We start from the raw sequence: 18,842 nt of genomic DNA on the forward strand, positions 1-18,842 counted from the left end.
CATGAAGATACTGTAGTAATTACCTATGTATATCTTTGTGCAGAGCAGCACTGTACAACATACCTGTAACACTTCTTGCTTACCTGTATGTTACCACTCTTAAAAGTTACTATTTTATGAATGTCTGTATAAAACAAACCAGCAGTTAATAAAACAATAATGAACACTGTTTTCACCTATAGCAACTAAGCACAACACAACAGATAAATTCCTATGACAAGAACCATATGTTTTAGTAAGTTGTAGCAGCATCACTTAATGATTGTAGCAGGATACTGGGAATTGCAGAATTATAGCTGTATCTCTGACTTCGTGAGGCCTCGAGCAAGTCATTAAAATGCTGCAATTTGGGTAATGAAAAAAAAATACAAGACCCCAAATTAGTGGATGTTTATGCAGTGGAGGTTTTTTTAGATGTTTGCCTTGATCTTTGTGCTTCTCTTGTACTGTGTACACAACAAGTCTAATGATCCATCTTTAGTACCTTCTTGGCATGCTGTGGGGATTAGTTAATGACTGCACAGCTCTTTGAAGATGTTCAGGCTATTTTATTTTTAATTAATGTTTGCAAGCTACTTTGAGCTTCTCTAATGAAAGGGCTTAAACAAGTACAAAATTTCAGGTGGTTATTAGTCCAACATGCAAAAGGGCAAGATGAGGAAGTAAAATGAGACTATGGGAGAAAGGAAACAGCTCCATTTATCAGGCACCTGGGATATGTAGGTAAATAATACTGAAATAAAGAAAGTTTAAAAATTATGAGACAAGCATGCTGCTCTGAGAAATGACAGGCTCCCAATGCATGTGCTGTCTAGAAGTTTTCCATGGAAATTCTGAGGCACATCTTCAAGCAGTGTCAGTTACTATAGTTTTATAATACAGCTCTGGCAGTTCATTCTAGCTGAGGATTGGTTTTACATGTTGAAAACAGACTATTCTCATCTCCTCCCTCCTTGCCCTACATACTCCTGGGACACGTAAGTAGTAGGCAAATCCACAGAGTCCTATTTGCAAGAGTTGTGGATTAGATTCCCATTAAAATCAGCAGCAAAACTCTTTGGGCCCAATTTCATTAAAAAAAAAAAAAAAAGCCCTATGATAGCAGCTAGGTGGTAATATTAGGATTTCACAAGATTTGTCATGATGTGGGTGGCACACAGTTTGACGGGAATTCTGCTCATTCTGATCTATTGCAAGATAAAGCCCAGGCCTTTGCGATAAGTTTCTGTAGTGTTCTATTTTCACTCACTCTTGCTCAGTGGCTGATTATGGCTAAAAACCAAAGGAAATTGGGAGCTGCTTTGAAGTCAGCAGGAAATCCCGATGTAAAAAAAAATTGCAGCCATTGGGGAGTAAAGTATATCTTTTAATAACAAAATGCGAGTGTTTTGACTTGTGTAGTCTCAGTCGTCTAATTGGCATAATGCTGCCACACCTCGGTTTATCCAGTGTTTCTGGGGCTTGTCTGAAGGGAGTTCAATTGAGAGAACGTAGTTGGTTGAGTGGCCAGTAGTGGATAAGACACCTCTTCTTGCACTTGTCTTGTATACAGGGCATGAATAGATGTTCATATGAGAAAATCTGGAACTTTCTCCAGGTTTCAGCCAAATTATGGGTAAAGAATCATAAAGGATTTTTGGAAGTGATTCGCCAATTACCAAGGATTCTCTATCCCATCGTGCACCTTCCAAAAAAAGGCCTCTCACATAAGCCCCATCTTCTGGCATTTTCTCCATCGTGTGTTCCTGTTTCATCACCTAGAACGATTAAACCATTGCTTGATTTTATTTTTATCTGGAGTATATTAAATCCTATAAGTGATAGTCTGAAATCACTCCTTTAAATAAAATTTCTTTTCATTTGAAAACTCTATTCCTTGCTGCCCCAGAACGTGTTTCAAGCTGTTCAAGAAAAACAAAATTCCTCTGCATTTTCTTACCTCAAATTCAAATCCAATATGGTCAATTGGGATGGTGTATTTTCTGGCATAGTTTTGTAAAACACCCGTCAAAAAAGACTGAGTGAAGAAGAATCCTGAGAGCCAAAAGACTGTGGGCGGCCCATTGATGACCCAATCCTGAATATGGAGAGAAAAAACAAACCTAAGAAAAAATACATTCTGTGGCTTCACTGTGCCAATTCACCAGAAAAGGGATGTCTTTTCAGATACACTCAAACAACACAATGAGATCTAAACCTTGATGGCATCCTCTGGATACTACCATTAGTTCTATATTTTTCAGAGACAACAAATCACAGAAGTCAGTTATTTATGATGACAACAAAAATCACTCATTTTGAAACAACCAGAAGTCAGTGCTACTGAGAAAGAAATTTCATAAAGTAGCATAAGCATATTTTAGTAAGTATAGATACTAGCCAGCAAAAAAAAAGAAGTGATTGAATTTGGACATTTTTATCAATATACACTCTTTTACAGTCTTGTAAACACCAATCTCCTAACATGAAAAAAGGCCGAATTTTCTTACATAGTATTTTCACCAATCACTGTGAGGCCACTCACTATAGCCAACACATCAGATCCTAGTAGAGGAAATCATGCCAGTACAAAGACGCCAGACGAGGAGATCTTGGGCCAGTATCTTTGTTGGGTATCACAAAGGCAGTAGGAAAAACAAGGCAAGGGCAGAATGTCCCCACACGACTCTAAGCTATTTGGAGTCAGAAGCAGCCCATCTGGTACTCTGATCCAGCAAACAGGAAACTCTGCTGCTTATACAAATCTTTCAGACACTTCTTTCTGGGATTTTATGGGATTCCATACAAGTACAAGTACCTCAGCTATTTAAGGTACATCTGAAATTTTAAGTAATTTAAAGAGAGTACTAAGAGTGCAAGGGAAATAACGGAACGGTGAGTAAAGAATAAAATAGCTTGTTCAAAAAGTGCGTGGAAGTGGTGTCACTTTTTATTATACTTGAAAGAGATTTACAGTCACATATATAAAATTTAATAGTGCCTTTTATGCACTGCTTCTAAAGCATTCTCACACCTGGTTCAGTGTCCTTTGAGCAGGGAAGTCATTAAGGCACCAATGCAAAGTAAAATGCGTCTTCTAGAAATAGAAAAATGGAAACTACCAAATGCAGCAGTGGATTAGCACCAAAGGATTATACTCCCAACTCACCCTGCTGAGCAATTGCCCAGCTAATTCCAGTGCTGTTAATGCAGTATATATTTGGTCATAACTATGTGCAAGTAGTTCATAATCTGGAGCTAGAAGGGTACTGCTGAGTGAGAACAGTACTGACACACATTTTACCCATTCAGCTTTCAACTACCAAGTCCTTAGACCTGTCAGTCTCAGTCTAGCATACCTGGAAGAAGACCAAACGACAGAGGAGATCAGACACGAAACTTCCCAGTGGCTTCAGTGATGGATAGGATTTGGCAGCCCACATTGATGGTACTTTTCCCATTAGCATGCTGTTGAAAACATCTTCAAGTTCAGATGACATCAACACTTGGCCTTTAATGGCTTTGCCTAAATTAATGAGGCTGCTCCGAACAACTTCAGTGAGCCTTAAGATAAAAAAAAGAAATTTTCATCTCATTATTTACTTCTTACTATCTGGCTAAAGACCTCTGAGTCCAACTTGAATGAAGGACCGATCAAAGTTAGTAAATGTCCTGTCAGAAATTCCTTATCTCACCTGCAGTTATCAAAACTCCTACTTAACTTCGGAAAAGCAAACAAAGAAAAAACACACACAGAGAAATGAAAGATAGTGAAAATTCCCATTTTAGACAAGGGAAATCAAGTGACAAGAGCTTTAAAGATTGTAACGCTAATTAACATAGTGCGCTGTGAATATTGGGGCCTGGGTATGAATTAACAAGAATAAAGTAGGCTGCCCTATCTCAACACAACAAACTCAAATCTGATTTAAGTTCATACTCCAAGAATATAGGTGCTATTTCTATACTCAGGTAGTGAGCTGCAGCTTTCAAGTCTTTTTAAAAGGTTCTCCAGAGCAGAATCTACCATCTTAAGAACAACGTATTGTAAAAAGCTTATAGCTGTTGAAGGCTTGGGAGTAGCTAGCAGTGATGAACACAAGCATATTTCAGTATTAGTAGTGCTACACAAAACACTGAGCCATACCTGTTAAATCGAATTAGTTCTTGCCTAAGAACTGTGTTCATGGACTCTTCATAAAGTACTGGATATATCTTCATAACCTCTTCAATATCAAAGCCACTTGGTAATTTAGATAGGATGTCCAGCGCCAAATCTTCAACAGTTTCCTGAAATCACAGTTTTGCAGTGAATGAGGAATTTCCCTTTTTTTCACCTATTTTTATTCAATAAATTCCACAAAACACTATAGATTTTATATTTTTTCTGTATAACCACATAGGTATTCTAGTCCATTTTCCAAAGAAATATGCTTACATGCTCTTACTCTCTTTGTGCATCATCCTGTCTGTCTCTGCATGTGCCTGCTTGTTCCTTTTCCCTTCTCAATAATTTTAAATTTGTTAGTAATATCGGTTTAATTTGCAAAAAGGTTTTAGGCAACTTCTAAGGAAACAGGCAGCAGGGCAGACAAGCGTAATTCTACTACTGCCACAATGAAGGAAAAGACAAAGTATGCAGCATGGGAAAAATGATGGGAAGACCATATGAATACCCCAGCCACGAGAGAAGCTTTACTTACAGCACATTAGACATCAAAGAATACGATCACTAGACAACCAGGAAATGAGGCGCCATCGATTCCACTTTTCAAGAATCCACTTGTGTATAAAATATAGGATGTAAAATCTGAGGGGCTTGAAAGGTCATTTATCTAGGTCTCAAAGGGGCATGGATTTGGCCTGAGTAACCTGAGCTGCCAGGACAGGATGAAGGAAAGAAATTCCCAGCATCTTCACAACCAGGTCCCATGGAGGGGTAGATGGCAGTGAGGTTTGTGTCCAAGTGATTCCATTCTGCCAAACTGCCCCCTTTCTTTGTGCCACACAAGTCACACACACAGTTACATGTTTGGAACTGTAGAAACTGAAGCAGCCGTATCTCAAAAAATAAGCGTTTGATGAGTAATAACATAGACCAGAACCGCCATTACAGCACAGACTTCACCAGGAAGACGACTTTTGCCTCTAATGGGCTTATATTGCTTGCCTGATGGTTGAATGACTTGATGTCATTTCCTGGTATGCTGGAGTCTGTCCCCTAGTGAGAATGGCAGGGATGGTTGTATAACCACTGCTGGATGAAGTCAGGCCACTGCATGAACCTCCATCACTGGAATTTGTAGACTGGAATTAAACGTCACACTTTAAAATTGTCTAGAGGTGGATGTGATTTGAGGTGCTTTACCAACTGTGATTGTTAACTGTGCTCTAACTATAATTCATAACTGAAGCACTTCACTGTTCTTTTAAAACACGAAATATGAAAGAAACATTCCTATTCAAACTACATGTTCTACTGAACCAGGTGGGGTTGTGTGATATCAACCTATTTGAATTCAAAGTCATTAGGGTATCTTCCATCTTTAAAGGTTCTTCTACACCAAATCTGTCTGCTTCTCTACAGGGACATTCACATCTACTCCTAATGCCACAGTCATGTGATGAGAGGTGTTGGATTACTCTGAGACTCAGGGCATGACAGGAAAGGGCACCTTTCCAGAGTGCAAGTTGATCTTTCTTCCCCAGTTACCTGAGGGGACTTGCCACCTCCCCTTGCTTCTCTAGGCAAAGTCAGGAGCACTCCACTGAAAAGCTGATTAGTCTCCTGGTTATCCTTGGTGATGTCTGCATTTTCATGAAGTCCAAACACTTCAGGGTGTGTTATAATTGGCAAACTTCGTAGGTATTCAATGTAAGACTGAAAAAGAAACATTTAGATACCAGAAATCACGCAATGATATATTAATAAATGATCAGTAAACCCAACTTGGACAGAACTTTCCCATTTACAATCAATCAAACACACAAGTTCCCAGTTAAATGCATCCAGGAATTGACTTACTCCATCCACAGAGATAAATATAAAAGTTTTGAATGGTTCAAAGACTCACTGAGGAGTTGTTCTTACCACCCTCATGTAAGTAGCATGAGAAATCAAGAGAAAGGAATGTACATTAGAAATACACAAGGAGTGCTGGCAGGAGTCACAGAACAGGGTAGGATGCCATACGTACCATCCCTATAACTGCAGGCTACACAAATAGGTGGAATTTGAGCACATTTGTTATCTCTATGCAGCTGGTAGAAGGGAAAAAGGAGATGAAAATTGAGTATATATCTGCCATTCCACCTCCTCATCCTGATCACTGCTTTCAAGGCAAAAGTGGTTGCAAGAGGGTGCAGAAGTACACTGTAAATTCCTGAAGCCTGACTCCTATTGGCTTTCCAGAACTGTACTGGAAAGCTGCACGGGGTGGCTCTTCGCATCCACAAACATCAGAATACTAGGTGATCATTACATCTCCATTGGGGTGTGCTAGATATTAAGTAACAGATTCCTATTTCATACATAAGATACATTCTGGCATGGCTTTGTGATCTTACGGTTTTTATTTTCTATTTGTTGTATTCAGCATATCAAAGTACAGCATATCAAAGTACAGTAGATAAGGTTTTTCCCAATAACTCAGAGAGAATTTACATCTGTTATCTTCTCACCTCATATGGACCATGTGGTGGTATGTAGTAGTCATCTCCAGGTGCAAGCATATACTTTTCCTGTTCTATATCCTTGCTATAGACTATGGAAAGAAGGGACAGGAGAAGACGCCTGTCTTTATCATCTGTTACTCTACCTCCATAGTTACATTCCCCTGGGAAAGGGCAAAGAAAACCAGGATGAAAAATTGAAAGATAATGAACAAATAAAAATTGTTTTGCAGTAATATATAGCTCCAGTAAGTTGAAGTTCCAAAGCTCCAGATCTTCAAAAGTTTTTAGGCCCTATAGTTCAGTTCATCAATGGAAATTAGGCACTTTAACACCTTTGGAACTATGGGCCAAATTTGTGTGTCTTGATGATGAAAGGTTTAAGGAACACTATGAGTTGGTCTGAGAAACTGCTACTCATGCCAGAGTAAATAATTTCATGTTTTAAATGACAGCTCTTTTGCTTGAAGTTCTCATTAGTAAGAATTTTTAGAACTGTCAAAATCTGAACAGTGCTATATAGCTGATCCTTGTCTTGTTCCTTTCATGCAAACTTAACCTGATTATGTATGTATACAGTAGAAAACAAGGGATCAAAAATATACCTGTGCAGAAAGGGTTTGAGAGATTTAAGTAATGGGCAAGCAATGAGCGGAGGTTTACACTGATACAGAAGTACAGAAAACAGCTAAAAGCTCAGAGTTATTACTTTAATCCTGACTCCCTAAATTCTTTTTCATAAAGCTAATCATAATATTAGGAAAAATCAGGAATGACCTTTATAAGATTGACAAAGGAGGTGCCAAGAAGCAGCCATCTTTCTGGAGAAAGAGAACTGAATAGCCACAGCAACCAATTTATTTACACAGGTCAACACCTCATGCGTTAAACTGATGAGTATTATCACATCCTCTGGTAAACTGCCAATGCTTACTGTGTCAGGATCACATTGATCAGCTAAGGTGAAACAAAGGCCATTGATGTTTTTATTCGACATATATGAAACAAAGACCAGGAGGTTTGCTGGACCATTAGTAATTCTTCTAGCTATGTATGAGCCTAGACAGCAATGACATCTGAGGGTTCGAGATCCAACTTGTCTGTATGTGGAAGGCCAAGAAAGTAAACCTGAATGGAATCCACTCCGTTTGTCAAGCATTCATCAGTTTATCACTGTACCAGCTGAAAGTGCTAGCAAAGTCAACACCATGTTTGAGGGTGCAATGCCTGTACCTGTTAGATACGTCAGAGCTTCAAATGGGATTTCTTCATATTCATTCAGAAACATCTGGATCTGTCGCATACTGATTCTGAGGTCAGATTCGTTGAACTCATATGGAATATTCCAACCTGTTTGATTCAGAAAAGATATACAGAGCAACAGTGCATTGTACTGATAACCATGCTTAAGAAATGATGGTATTGGTACTATACTGCTACTACAGAGCTGAAGATAACAGCTGCCAGACAGTACCTAGAAGCAGCCCTGGAATTTACCAGGCTGTTTATTGCACAAGGGAGAATATGACTCCATAACAATATTGTATCCTAAGACACTATTACCATCATTCTATATAATTAAAACAAAAGCACGGGCATTTTGGCATCACACGCTCCTGAAAAATTATGTTTCACCTGAAGTAGAACACAGACCTGCTCGGTACTTTCAGCTAAGCTGTTGCTATCTGGAGACAATGAGAACAGGAATTTTAATTCATTGATTGATTTTAATTTTTAATCAATCTGCCCATCTATTAATGCTGTTTGTATATGACATCCAGAGTAACGGTACAATAAAAAACAACCAGGAGAACACTTCAGATAAGAGAATCCTTCAGAAAACCTATACCCCTATCGCAAACCAAAAAATAGGCTTATTGCTGCAGCTATCCTTCTTTCCCCAGACAATTGGTCACATTAAGCAGTAGATGCTGCTTTTGAAAATTACCTCTTTGTCATTTACAAAAATTATATTTTTACTTTCAAGCAATAAATTAGTATCTTTATCCTGGCAGTCTAGTGTTTATTCAAGCAGCTGCCTATGAAAATAAGGACAGCGGCTTTCAGTCAAAGTATAACATTTCATAGCAGTTACTGTTATGACAAAGGCAGACTTAGTTGGAATGGAAGGCTGAGAACTTCACGGACACCAATGGAGAGTCTAAGCTCTACATAGTTACAAAAATGGAAACTATAATTCCATACATTTCTGCATTTTATGAAAAACATCAGAATTCTATACAGTTTTCTAAACATTTTAAGATATAGAAAAAGCTCAACCACAAATCTTACTGATAGATATCTTTTGATTGCTGTGTTATGAACAACTCACTGCAGCTACATAGATTTCAGTTTCACACCAAGTAAACACATGCATTAGCTTTGCTAAAACAAAGTGTACACATAAATAACAAAAGCAGAATTGAAGAAGACACATCTTTAATTACAAAAATTTAAAATGGAACTAGATTTGATGGATAAATTACTGTAGTTAGTAAGAATAAATTAATAATTTAGTAAGCTATAATTTAATGTAACTAATGTATAATATATTTACTCGGAAAACTGGTACTTTGTAGTTGTCCCCCAGGGTAACACTTTTAGTAGCTTCAAGAGTAGCTTTGCCTGAGTAAGAATCCCTGCAAATAATAGCTTTTAAACTTTGTTGTGTTCTGTGCAATACAGATTGCACTCTTGTAATATTGCTAACAACAATACTGCCGTTTTACAGAGAGGCTCCAATAATGCATTTCAAAACTACTAATCTTTTTGAAACAACTTGCAAAATAATCTAAACCTTACCCAGTGGGCCAAAGTTTCTCCTTTCCTGCACAATAGCATGAAAAAAGCAAAGGCCAAACAGCAGTTTTTGCCACATTTCTGGCTTTTGGCAACTGCTAAAGAACACAGGGTCGGAGATGGGGTCATTAAGGTATGATCGAAGAAGGTTCGCTCTAACTCCTTTTGGAGGCTCATTCGTCATTTTGATGCCATTCTGGAGGATACTAACAGGAAACTTTTCTGATGGATAACTAGTTAACCACAACCTGAAAAGAATTTTAAAAAGCACATTATCAAAAAATCATCAATATTGACAAATCCTCAATATTGATCTCCAGAAGGCTAAGTTTTATTACTTGCTTAACTATATTGATAACATCTAAATTTGTTCTAAAGTGCAGGCATAAAGTAGATTATTTTGGACAGGTAGAAAAGATGACATCCTAATTAGGTATCTTTATTTTATCACTGCACATAAGCAATATGAATGTTATGCTTAGTTGTTCACACAAAAGAAGTTTTTCTTTTTACTCATGTCTTCAGCAGACAAGAAATACTCCCATTAAAAAGAGTAAAATAGTAAAACTCCTACCTGAACTTATCATTGGTATTCTCAGGCACTATAACTTCCTCGCAGATTTTTTCCAAAGCAGGCATCCAGCTAGTTGCAAGATGGCAGTTTTGTAACACTACCCAGGTTCCATCAGTAATAGCTTGATAAATCATTTTTGCTGCTATCGGGCCCTGGCCCTGTCCAAGCGAAATAGTTTGAATGCTTGTGTCTCCCATGCCAACATCATCAGCAAATTTTAGCAAACCTATGATGACAAGTTTCACACATGCAAACAAAGACAAAGTCTATTAGAAAGTAGATCTATGTTATACTCATAGTTTTTATAATGTAAAGAGTAATTAAAGGGGCAGAAGTCAACAAATATTTTGCTCAATTAAAAAAAAAAAACACCACCTCAACAACCCAGAAGTAGTATCAAATGCTGTATCAGTCACTGCGTTTCTGAAGCATATGCTAAAATCTAAGTGTATAAAGTAATACTAAAAAAAAAAACAACCCAAAAATACTAATCAGGTTAAATGTCTGTCCTCTCCTTTAGCCCTGAGTGCTCAGTTCCAGCCTGCACTACAGCTCTCTACACTCTCTGTTGCACGGGTGCAATTGTTTATGGGGGTTGAGCTGTAAATTGGATCTTTAGATCTGGTTAAAAATAACCCTCCAGCTTTGCCATCAAAACCAGCATCTCCTGGAAATACATCCTTACGGTATGGCTCCATACTACAATTCTTTTGGCAGAAAACCAGGTTTAAAAATAATCTGGGTGGTTATTTTTTAAAGGACATTTAACAGATGTGTTTTTAAAGGTGGTCATATACACCATTTAATTAGTAGCTGAGAAGGAGGAAACTTTCTGGAGGAGGAATTGTAACAAAGACTGGGGCAAGTCCCAAACACCCACTGAAAGAATTGTAACACAAGCATAAATTATAAACTGGTCTGGATGTTACAAGTTGTTAGATCCCTAAATTGCTGCTCAGAGACCTAGACATTTCATCACCACTACATTCATTCCACCCTCTAGCAATTTTACTATCATTGTATACATATGGGCAGATGCAAATGTTTGATATCGCATCATTGCTGTATTGTATTTTAAAGCCAATTTAAAGATCAAATGAAGGGGCCTAAACTACTATCAGTTTAGTCACACTCAGTGACATTTAACCAGATAAAAAAAGATTTTTTTTAATACCAATCTCACCTGCCATAGGATCAGCACCTGGTGATAATACAAATATCAAAGGGGCACAACAATTTGAATCACTGTAACTTCTTCCGAGATCAAAAGTAGGTGGTTCAATAAATCTTCTTCCCATATTTTCCACAATGAACTCCTGCACTGCCGGAATAATTTTGTCAGGTCTCAAACATCTGAGAATAACCATGCGATCTAACCCCATCAGTGTGCTCCACGCATCTGGGAAGGCTTCTTCATGGGGTCTTACAGAGTCATATATTAGTTTCCACTTTGAAAAATTCTCTCTTACGTGTTCCATTAGTCCGTGGAGGTTTGTCAGACCTGACGCACGTACAAGCTCAGCCCACGATTTGTCAGATAGCCAATCTGGAGCTGGATTGGGGTGAGGATTATCAAGAGCAACACCTCCTGTCAGTAGGAAACGCCAAACCTCATCATCTATTTGGTCTTTTCCCTTCATAATGCCTACTGTCAGAAGGAAGGAGAATAACAGCTTATCCTTTTCAAACAGTGAACGACAGACATTATTATAGATGCTTACTGTGAAATGCTTGGTTATATTTTTAATTCTCTCTTCTAGATCTTCACTCTTTTTGCTTTTAGCAATAGATTGAACATACAAGTTAATGAACCAAATCAATGAATACTGGTACATAGGTTCAATGTTTGCCAGATCAGAGATGCAGAAGAAGACAACAGCTGAATGAATAGCAACTGGCTTATACCCCATTCGAGTAGAATCTATTTGCATCTCTGTTACAGAAGCAATTTTTTGCTTTTCAGAGATTTCTTCAGCTAATTCTTTGGATGAAGACAAAATATTAATTGCTGTTTCATCTTCTAAGATGTTTCCTTCTGAATTGGAAAGGATCTCCAGGATTTTATCTTCCGTTTCCTTTAGTTGTTTTTTGTTGGCTGCACTTTCTATAATCAGTTTATTTTTCTTTTCTTCTAGCTCAGGCTTTTCCTCTGCAGCTACAATTCCAAGAAGTTGGTCCTGAAGACCCAAAGGTGTAATCATGAAGTTGAGTAGGCAAACTTTCACAGCCACTTCAGGAAGATAATGAGGATTTCTTAAGCGGGTTGTTATGTAAAACCTGAAATCTCTTGAATATTCAATTATATTTTCCCCTAATTTCATGTATTCTACTCCTTGTTGTTTGAATGTTAGCTTTGATAAAATGGGTTCTATGAAAGCATCTAGTTCTTCACCAATATTTTCTAGCAAGACTGGTGTTCCAAGCTGAATAGCATTTTCTAATGTCCTCACATAATGTGTGTCAGATAATTTGATAACTGACAGCCTGTTAGTTTTCTCCATATTTTTTACCCACTTGTTAGCTTGCCTTTGAGGATCTATCATTAAAGCCCATCTTCTTGAGTTAGAAACAATTATGCCATTGTCAATGGAAAAAGAATCAATTGGCAATCCAGCAATCTGCCATGCACGGATTTTGACTGGATCCCCTAATGTATTACTTAAGCTAAAATCACTGGAGCATGGTATGTTCTTTTCATTGCAGAGGACCTGCCATTGCTTTTGACATTTTAGGCGGTAATCTACAGTAAAGGCTCCCAAATAAGCCACAGTTCCTGATGATAACAACACATCTCCTATAAGATCTATGTACCGGATTCCTAATAATCGTGTGGCTTCTGTCCACCTATCTTTCTCTCCACCAAGACCACTAATTAGCTGTTCAGCTCTCACAAGCTTTTGTGAACAGAGTTCAATATTATTTTCTAATTCTCTCTTCCGGTCATTCATGTTGTCAAGCTCATCATTCAAAGCTTGGAGGCGATCAACTACCTCCTTAAGTTCTGCTTGTTTTGTTTTTAGCTTCTGCATTTGAATGTCCAGTAATTCTTCTGCAGCTTTCAAACGTTCGCGCTTTGGGGCAACCACTTTTGCAACACGGTCATATACCTCCATGGCTCGCACCCACTTGCATAGTCCTTCACAGGCAGATGAGACATTTTTTATGACAGCTGGCTGAAAATCTGGATGATCAATAAACCTCTCTCTAATTCTCTTCATTGTAGCAGGAGGAATATTATCCTTGTCATACGCCTTTAAGCTCTCAAGGAATTTTAGATCTCCAAGAATTTTTCTAGATGGCCCCCAGTAGTCTTCTAGCATTTTACCTATATTGCAAATAATACTACAATCAGGCTTAAAACATGCATGTTCAAACTGAAAAAAATACTTGAAACACAGTATGAAGAATTATCATCAATGGTCTTGCAACAGAATTTTACTATGCAACCACTGTTAACTAGCTTGGGAAAGTCATTACCTAAAGAAATTCAGACAGGAACTTCACTAACCTATGTCATATTTATTAATTATGTATTAATTCTAAATCAACCAAGCAAAATAAGGGAAACAAATTACTATACAGTCTTTCTTAGCATAGTTTATCAGACAAATCAGTAACCATGTGAAAGCATTCCTTCCTAATCTAGGTAAGACAGTTTTGGATGAAAGACATTTACAGAATTCTTATTTTCAATTACGAAGGCTTGAACTGTAGGGGCGTAAGGTAGAAGAAAAGCGAAAGAAAAAGGTGTCTCTCTTTTACTACCTCGCAAATCCTCTGCAATAACTACATGACCCACACAGAAAGAGCTTGTTAGAGTAATCACCTATGTCAGGGGTATAGCTAGAATTCTGTCTCCCAGTATAACTGATAGAGTTTGGTAGCAGGGATTAGAGGGGAAAATACAGGTGAATGGGGCACAGCACATCTCCGGCTCCCAGAGTTCCTCAAGGCAACGCAAAGCACAAGATTGGGTCAAAGTGAGTTGAAAAGATACCTTTGTGCTGGTGACTGGGATCATATTTACAAAGCTTGTACAACAATGTCAAGCAAGTGCAATATGCTACAATGGCAAAAGCAGCTCTTAGCTATTCAGTGTACTTATAAGTCATTACTAGCAAAATGCACTTTTAGCGCATATGGCTGCAGTCACACCAGAAGCACTTCACTAGTTAACACAGCAGTACCCCAAGCATTCCTAGGGCAGGGATAACAAATACCGCATCATTACCACTGCCACTTGGATCAGGCTTTCTCTCTGGTTTAGTTCCCTTCATGACACAGATACTCTCCATGACGAGCTTAACAGGACCAGGTGGATTCTGCATGGCTTTCACAAGAGAGATGTCTGAAGGATTCAGGGTATCAAGAGCTGCAAGTGCTGCTTCCAAAGCTGGCATGGCCTCAGCAAGGTCTCCTTCACATTCATCCTGTTAAGACATCAGGCAGAAGCCTGTAAGCTTTCATACAATACCAGGTCTGCAACCCGATTACCCCACTCCAGCACAGCCTCAGAGAACCTTCTCTGCTTGTAAGTACCTAATAAAAAGACTCTTCATAACATTGTGTTTCTTGGAGAGAAAACTACTTTAAACTGTGCAGGCAAATTGTGAAAGAGGGAAGGTTTGTAGAGAAATTAGTAGATAGCTGAAATTAGAACTGATAGCTGAAAAAGCCAGACAAGCTTTCAAGATCAAAGTCTCTTTGGTCTGACAAGGAGAATTAAAATACAGGTTAGATACAGTTGTTCTTAGTTAAATCTTACAGTGCTGATCAGGTAAAAATATATACTGTGTAGCTTAAATTCTTTATCATGTACTCAGGTCTCAGTAGTTACCTATATTATCTGTCACTGACATTTCCAACCAGTTACAAAAAAAAATACTGAGGAATCCTGCAGCTTCCCATGGGAAATTCTGTGCTACAGACGTCTGGCTATGGCAACATCTCTTAGTTTATGCCTACTAGGGCTCCATGCAGTGCTATGCCAAATTACCTCAGCTAACTCTAAAAGGACTGTCTCTGGGCCTGGAAACAGTATAACCTCATTACTCAATCTGTTGAGAAGGAGAATACATTAGTACAGAAATAAGAGCTATACAGCTCTTATTGCGATGTGAACTGGAAAGGGAAGCTATGCAGTACTGTGAGATACAGTCATACTTCAAACAGCCAAAATTTACCTTTTTTATATTATGAACACCTCATTCATCATCTCTTGCAACCTTGTTACTTTAAGAGCTTGGATCATACCATTAACACATCATCACAACTCCCATTTACTTGGAAAGACTCGGAACCCGTCATGCTCCAGGTTCAAACCCTTGTACACCACCTTAATAGCTTTAGCAACAGCTGCTGCTTCATTAGCCTCTTTTTCATCTGCTGACACTAGTTCCTTCTTTGCATCTACTTCAGTTGTTTCCTTTTCAATCTGGATCATCATTTTGTCTGTTTCTGCAGAAGTTCGAATCAGTTCAGGCTGAAGGGCAGTCAGTTCTTTCTGCATCTCTGCAACCTGATGAACATAACAGGAAATCAAGAAGAAATTTGGGTAAACATTGCATGCATTTCACATCTTGATGTCTTAGGAAGAAAGATCAGAAGACACGATATTAATACAATCTAAACAGGGACATTTGATCTAAATAATTATTAAAATAGTTCTCTAGCCTATTTTTACGAAGAGCTGTTTTATTTAGATTTTTAAAAAGGAATTTTTTTATCATCCATGCAATACACTTGTTTTTTTATGATCCACTTAATTTCAATAATGAGAAATAAATCTATTAATTGTACTTTTTTCCTCACAGTCAGTTTCAGTTTATGGAACCCCAAATAATCCTTTATTGCTCAGGTGGAAAACAAAATCCAAAAGAAACTTGGAAGGAAACACAGGATTAGTGACAGCAACAGCTGCAAACTGCGTCTTCATCCAGCAAGTATCTGGAAGCCCCTTTACTTTGCATCTTGGAAAGATCAATCCCTGGATCACATGGGTTGAAAAAGGGGGTTATCCCTTTTTGGGGATCTGGAACCTGATCAATTTCTTACTGGGAATCTACTCAGGAATTAATGTTTATTGTTGTCTTACAATATTCTTCTATTTCTCCTCTATTTTGGAAAGGGTAATAGGTACTAGGATGCTGAAGCATCAACTCTTCATGTAAGATTTCAAGAAAATAATGAAATTTATAAGGTTTATTCCTTCGGCATTTAATGAGTACCATCAATTTCATTTAGCTTTCTATTAAGTGCTATAATCCGAACTTACATACCACAATTTCTTAAAATGACTAAGCAGTAATCTAACTTTTCCTGCTGGCTTTCTATAGAAAATTATCAATAGCATCATGAATATAGTGAAGAGGGAATTTAGTAAGTTTTATTTTCATAAGTTTTAATCAGCTTATACAGACCCTATACTAAAGTATGCATATGGCACACATTCAGTGTTTTCATCTGAAACTTACTTGTGACGATGCAAAGTCAAGTTTTTGAAGTCCCATAAGATAACGAGTTCTCATCATGTCAACTTCTTGCCTTTTGCTATTCAGCAGAGTCTTAAAGGTAAGAATCAATTCTAGGTATGAAGTTGGTGTCACATAGTTGTGTCTTCGCAGTGTAGTGTAATAGCTGATGGAGAGCTCTCTCACACTTTCTTGGAAATATTTGCACATTGACACAACCCTAGAGAAAATTTTTTCACATTACTATGAAAATACAATCTGTCTTTATGTTAATTATGAGAGAATTACTCTAAGCTTATGAAATTATATTAGTGTTAGTGAAGGCAGAATTGTTTTTTTCCCCATTATAAGAAATATTTTAGACTCCTTTCGAAGAATGGCCTGATTTGCAGAAACAGCAGATACATATATCTAGGTATCTTTGACTTGCACTGAAATCCCAGAGTTGCTTAGCTTTGTCCATTTATAAGGACAGTTTCCTGATCAAGTATGTTGGCGGCACGAGGGGGAAGGGAACAACATTTGCTTCATATGTTCCTTGACAGATAAACTCATACTCTTTTCTAATGTCATCTTCGAGTTCAACATCCTCTAAAAACTTGTTCGCAACCATTTCCAAAGCATCTGTAGGCCAGGTTTGGAACCAGTCAATGGTGCAGCAGTTTATCAGTGAAGGGAACATCCGTAATCGATTCCGAAATGCATCTCCAACAGGACTCATGGCTAGGAAAAAAAAAAAAAATCATGATTGTTACCTATGTTTGTTTGCAGTTAGGAAGCAGAAAAAACTAGGCTTAAGAAAATATATTCTAAGAAATAACACATTGTATACAGACCTAAGACAATATGCAAATTTTTCTTCACCCTTTCAATAAAGAAATTGTACATAGCAAGGGGAGTGGCTTCAATTTTCCTGTTCTCCATCCTTGCTGCACCTTGCATTTTCTCAACAATTTCAGCTTTCTCATCTGTTGCAAAGATATTAGGCACATCACCAGTATTTAAAAGCATGTTGATATCTTCTACAAATGCTTCATCCTTTATTTGATTATCACAGAACAAAAAGGACACATTCTTGTTACCAACACCTGCTTTCAGCATGACTCGTTTAACATCTTCTTTCCATTCATTGATTCCATAGGACTTCGTAATTTCAATTTGAAAGAGTTCAAAGGTATTCATGTAGGTGGCTAGCTTGGTAGCACTTTGTCGACCACTCCCACCAACCCCCACCAACAAGAGATGTCCGTTATCCTGTTTCAATACCCTGCATATCCTTGAGATATGCTCAATAGCAAACTTGAACATGACTAAGGACATTGGTGCTCTGCTGATGTTGTTGTATTCCTCAAGGTAGTACTCCATCACAGTTGTCAGTTGCTTTAAGTCTGTGATTTCATCATACACTTTTAAGTTACTCTCCGGCTTCGAATAGTCTCCAAAGAACAGGCTGCGAATATTATCATCAGAGATTTTTTCAGTAGGTGAGAGATGACTCAGTACCTAAAGATAAGACAAGAAACAACAGATAATTCACACTATTAGAGAATTATTTTCCTTAAAGTCATAATCATTCTTATCTACATGGTAATAATACTGTGGGAAGCGCTGTTTTCCAGCTATTCTAGTTATTACCTTAGTCTGGAAAAAAACAAACCACAAAAAAAACACCTAAATGGGGAATATGCTGTAGGCTGACATGCAAGTTTCCACATATGCATACTTCACAGAGAGATTTTGCTCTCAAATATAGGACAAGTTCCCAAAAGGCTTCTCAGAAAAGTACCCACTGCTCCCATTGGCTCATCCAAATATTAACTTAAGCAAAAGCACAGCTAAATATTGTGTAAGATATTTATTCCACATAGCCCTCTGTACCAACACAGAATGCTTTTGAAGGTATGAATTATTCTGATACGAAGTAATTTGTATTAACTTGACTAAAAATATCTATAATACTCAATACTGAATAGAAGACCATCTATACTTTTTAAATGCACTGATCAAAATAATTCAAAATGTGTCCAGTACTAATGTAATCTCAATGCCTAAGTATTTCTGAAAATGCATCAGTCTCATTCTTGGTCCCAGCACATTACCCGAAAATACCTTATTAAAGCTCTGCTTGAAGCTATTTGATGTTGTCTCTTGTACCATCTGAAAGAATACCTTCCTGTCCTCCTCATCAACTAAGCGGTCACAGAAAACTCGGTAAACCTCATGAATCCAAAGTCTGATCAGTTTATCTCCATCCTGAAAATGTAAATACAAGAAAACAGGTAAATATAGCTCAGGCAGGATTTGCTTAAAAACAAAAGGATAGAAAGGTCCATCTGGACCCTGCTATA

The 18,842-nt window shown here is 37.8% G+C and overlaps 1 protein-coding gene across 1 annotated transcript in view; it reads right to left on the bottom strand.

The window, feature by feature from the left end:
* Positions 1–141: 141 nt before the first annotated feature.
* The window catches only part of DNAH3 (dynein axonemal heavy chain 3), a 64,281-nt gene continuing 45,580 nt past the window's right edge, over positions 142–18,842 (bottom strand). The window contains exons 46-61 of the mRNA XM_075166049.1: positions 18,604–18,747; positions 17,331–17,997; positions 17,052–17,217; positions 16,498–16,714; positions 15,360–15,542; positions 14,256–14,454; positions 11,208–13,349; positions 10,025–10,250; positions 9,454–9,698; positions 7,885–8,001; positions 6,661–6,815; positions 5,693–5,860; positions 4,127–4,269; positions 3,339–3,543; positions 1,940–2,077; positions 142–1,757 (exon numbers count right to left, since the gene is read on the bottom strand). Of these exons, the coding sequence (XP_075022150.1) occupies positions 1,404–1,757; positions 1,940–2,077; positions 3,339–3,543; positions 4,127–4,269; positions 5,693–5,860; positions 6,661–6,815; positions 7,885–8,001; positions 9,454–9,698; positions 10,025–10,250; positions 11,208–13,349; positions 14,256–14,454; positions 15,360–15,542; positions 16,498–16,714; positions 17,052–17,217; positions 17,331–17,997; positions 18,604–18,747 (5,469 nt within the window). The 3' untranslated portion in view covers positions 142–1,403. The remainder of the gene's footprint in view (positions 1,758–1,939; positions 2,078–3,338; positions 3,544–4,126; positions 4,270–5,692; positions 5,861–6,660; positions 6,816–7,884; positions 8,002–9,453; positions 9,699–10,024; positions 10,251–11,207; positions 13,350–14,255; positions 14,455–15,359; positions 15,543–16,497; positions 16,715–17,051; positions 17,218–17,330; positions 17,998–18,603; positions 18,748–18,842) is intronic.

Source organism: Calonectris borealis, chromosome 16 (assembly GCF_964195595.1).
Source record: "Calonectris borealis chromosome 16, bCalBor7.hap1.2, whole genome shotgun sequence".
In the NCBI taxonomy this organism is placed as follows: domain Eukaryota; kingdom Metazoa; phylum Chordata; class Aves; order Procellariiformes; family Procellariidae; genus Calonectris; species Calonectris borealis.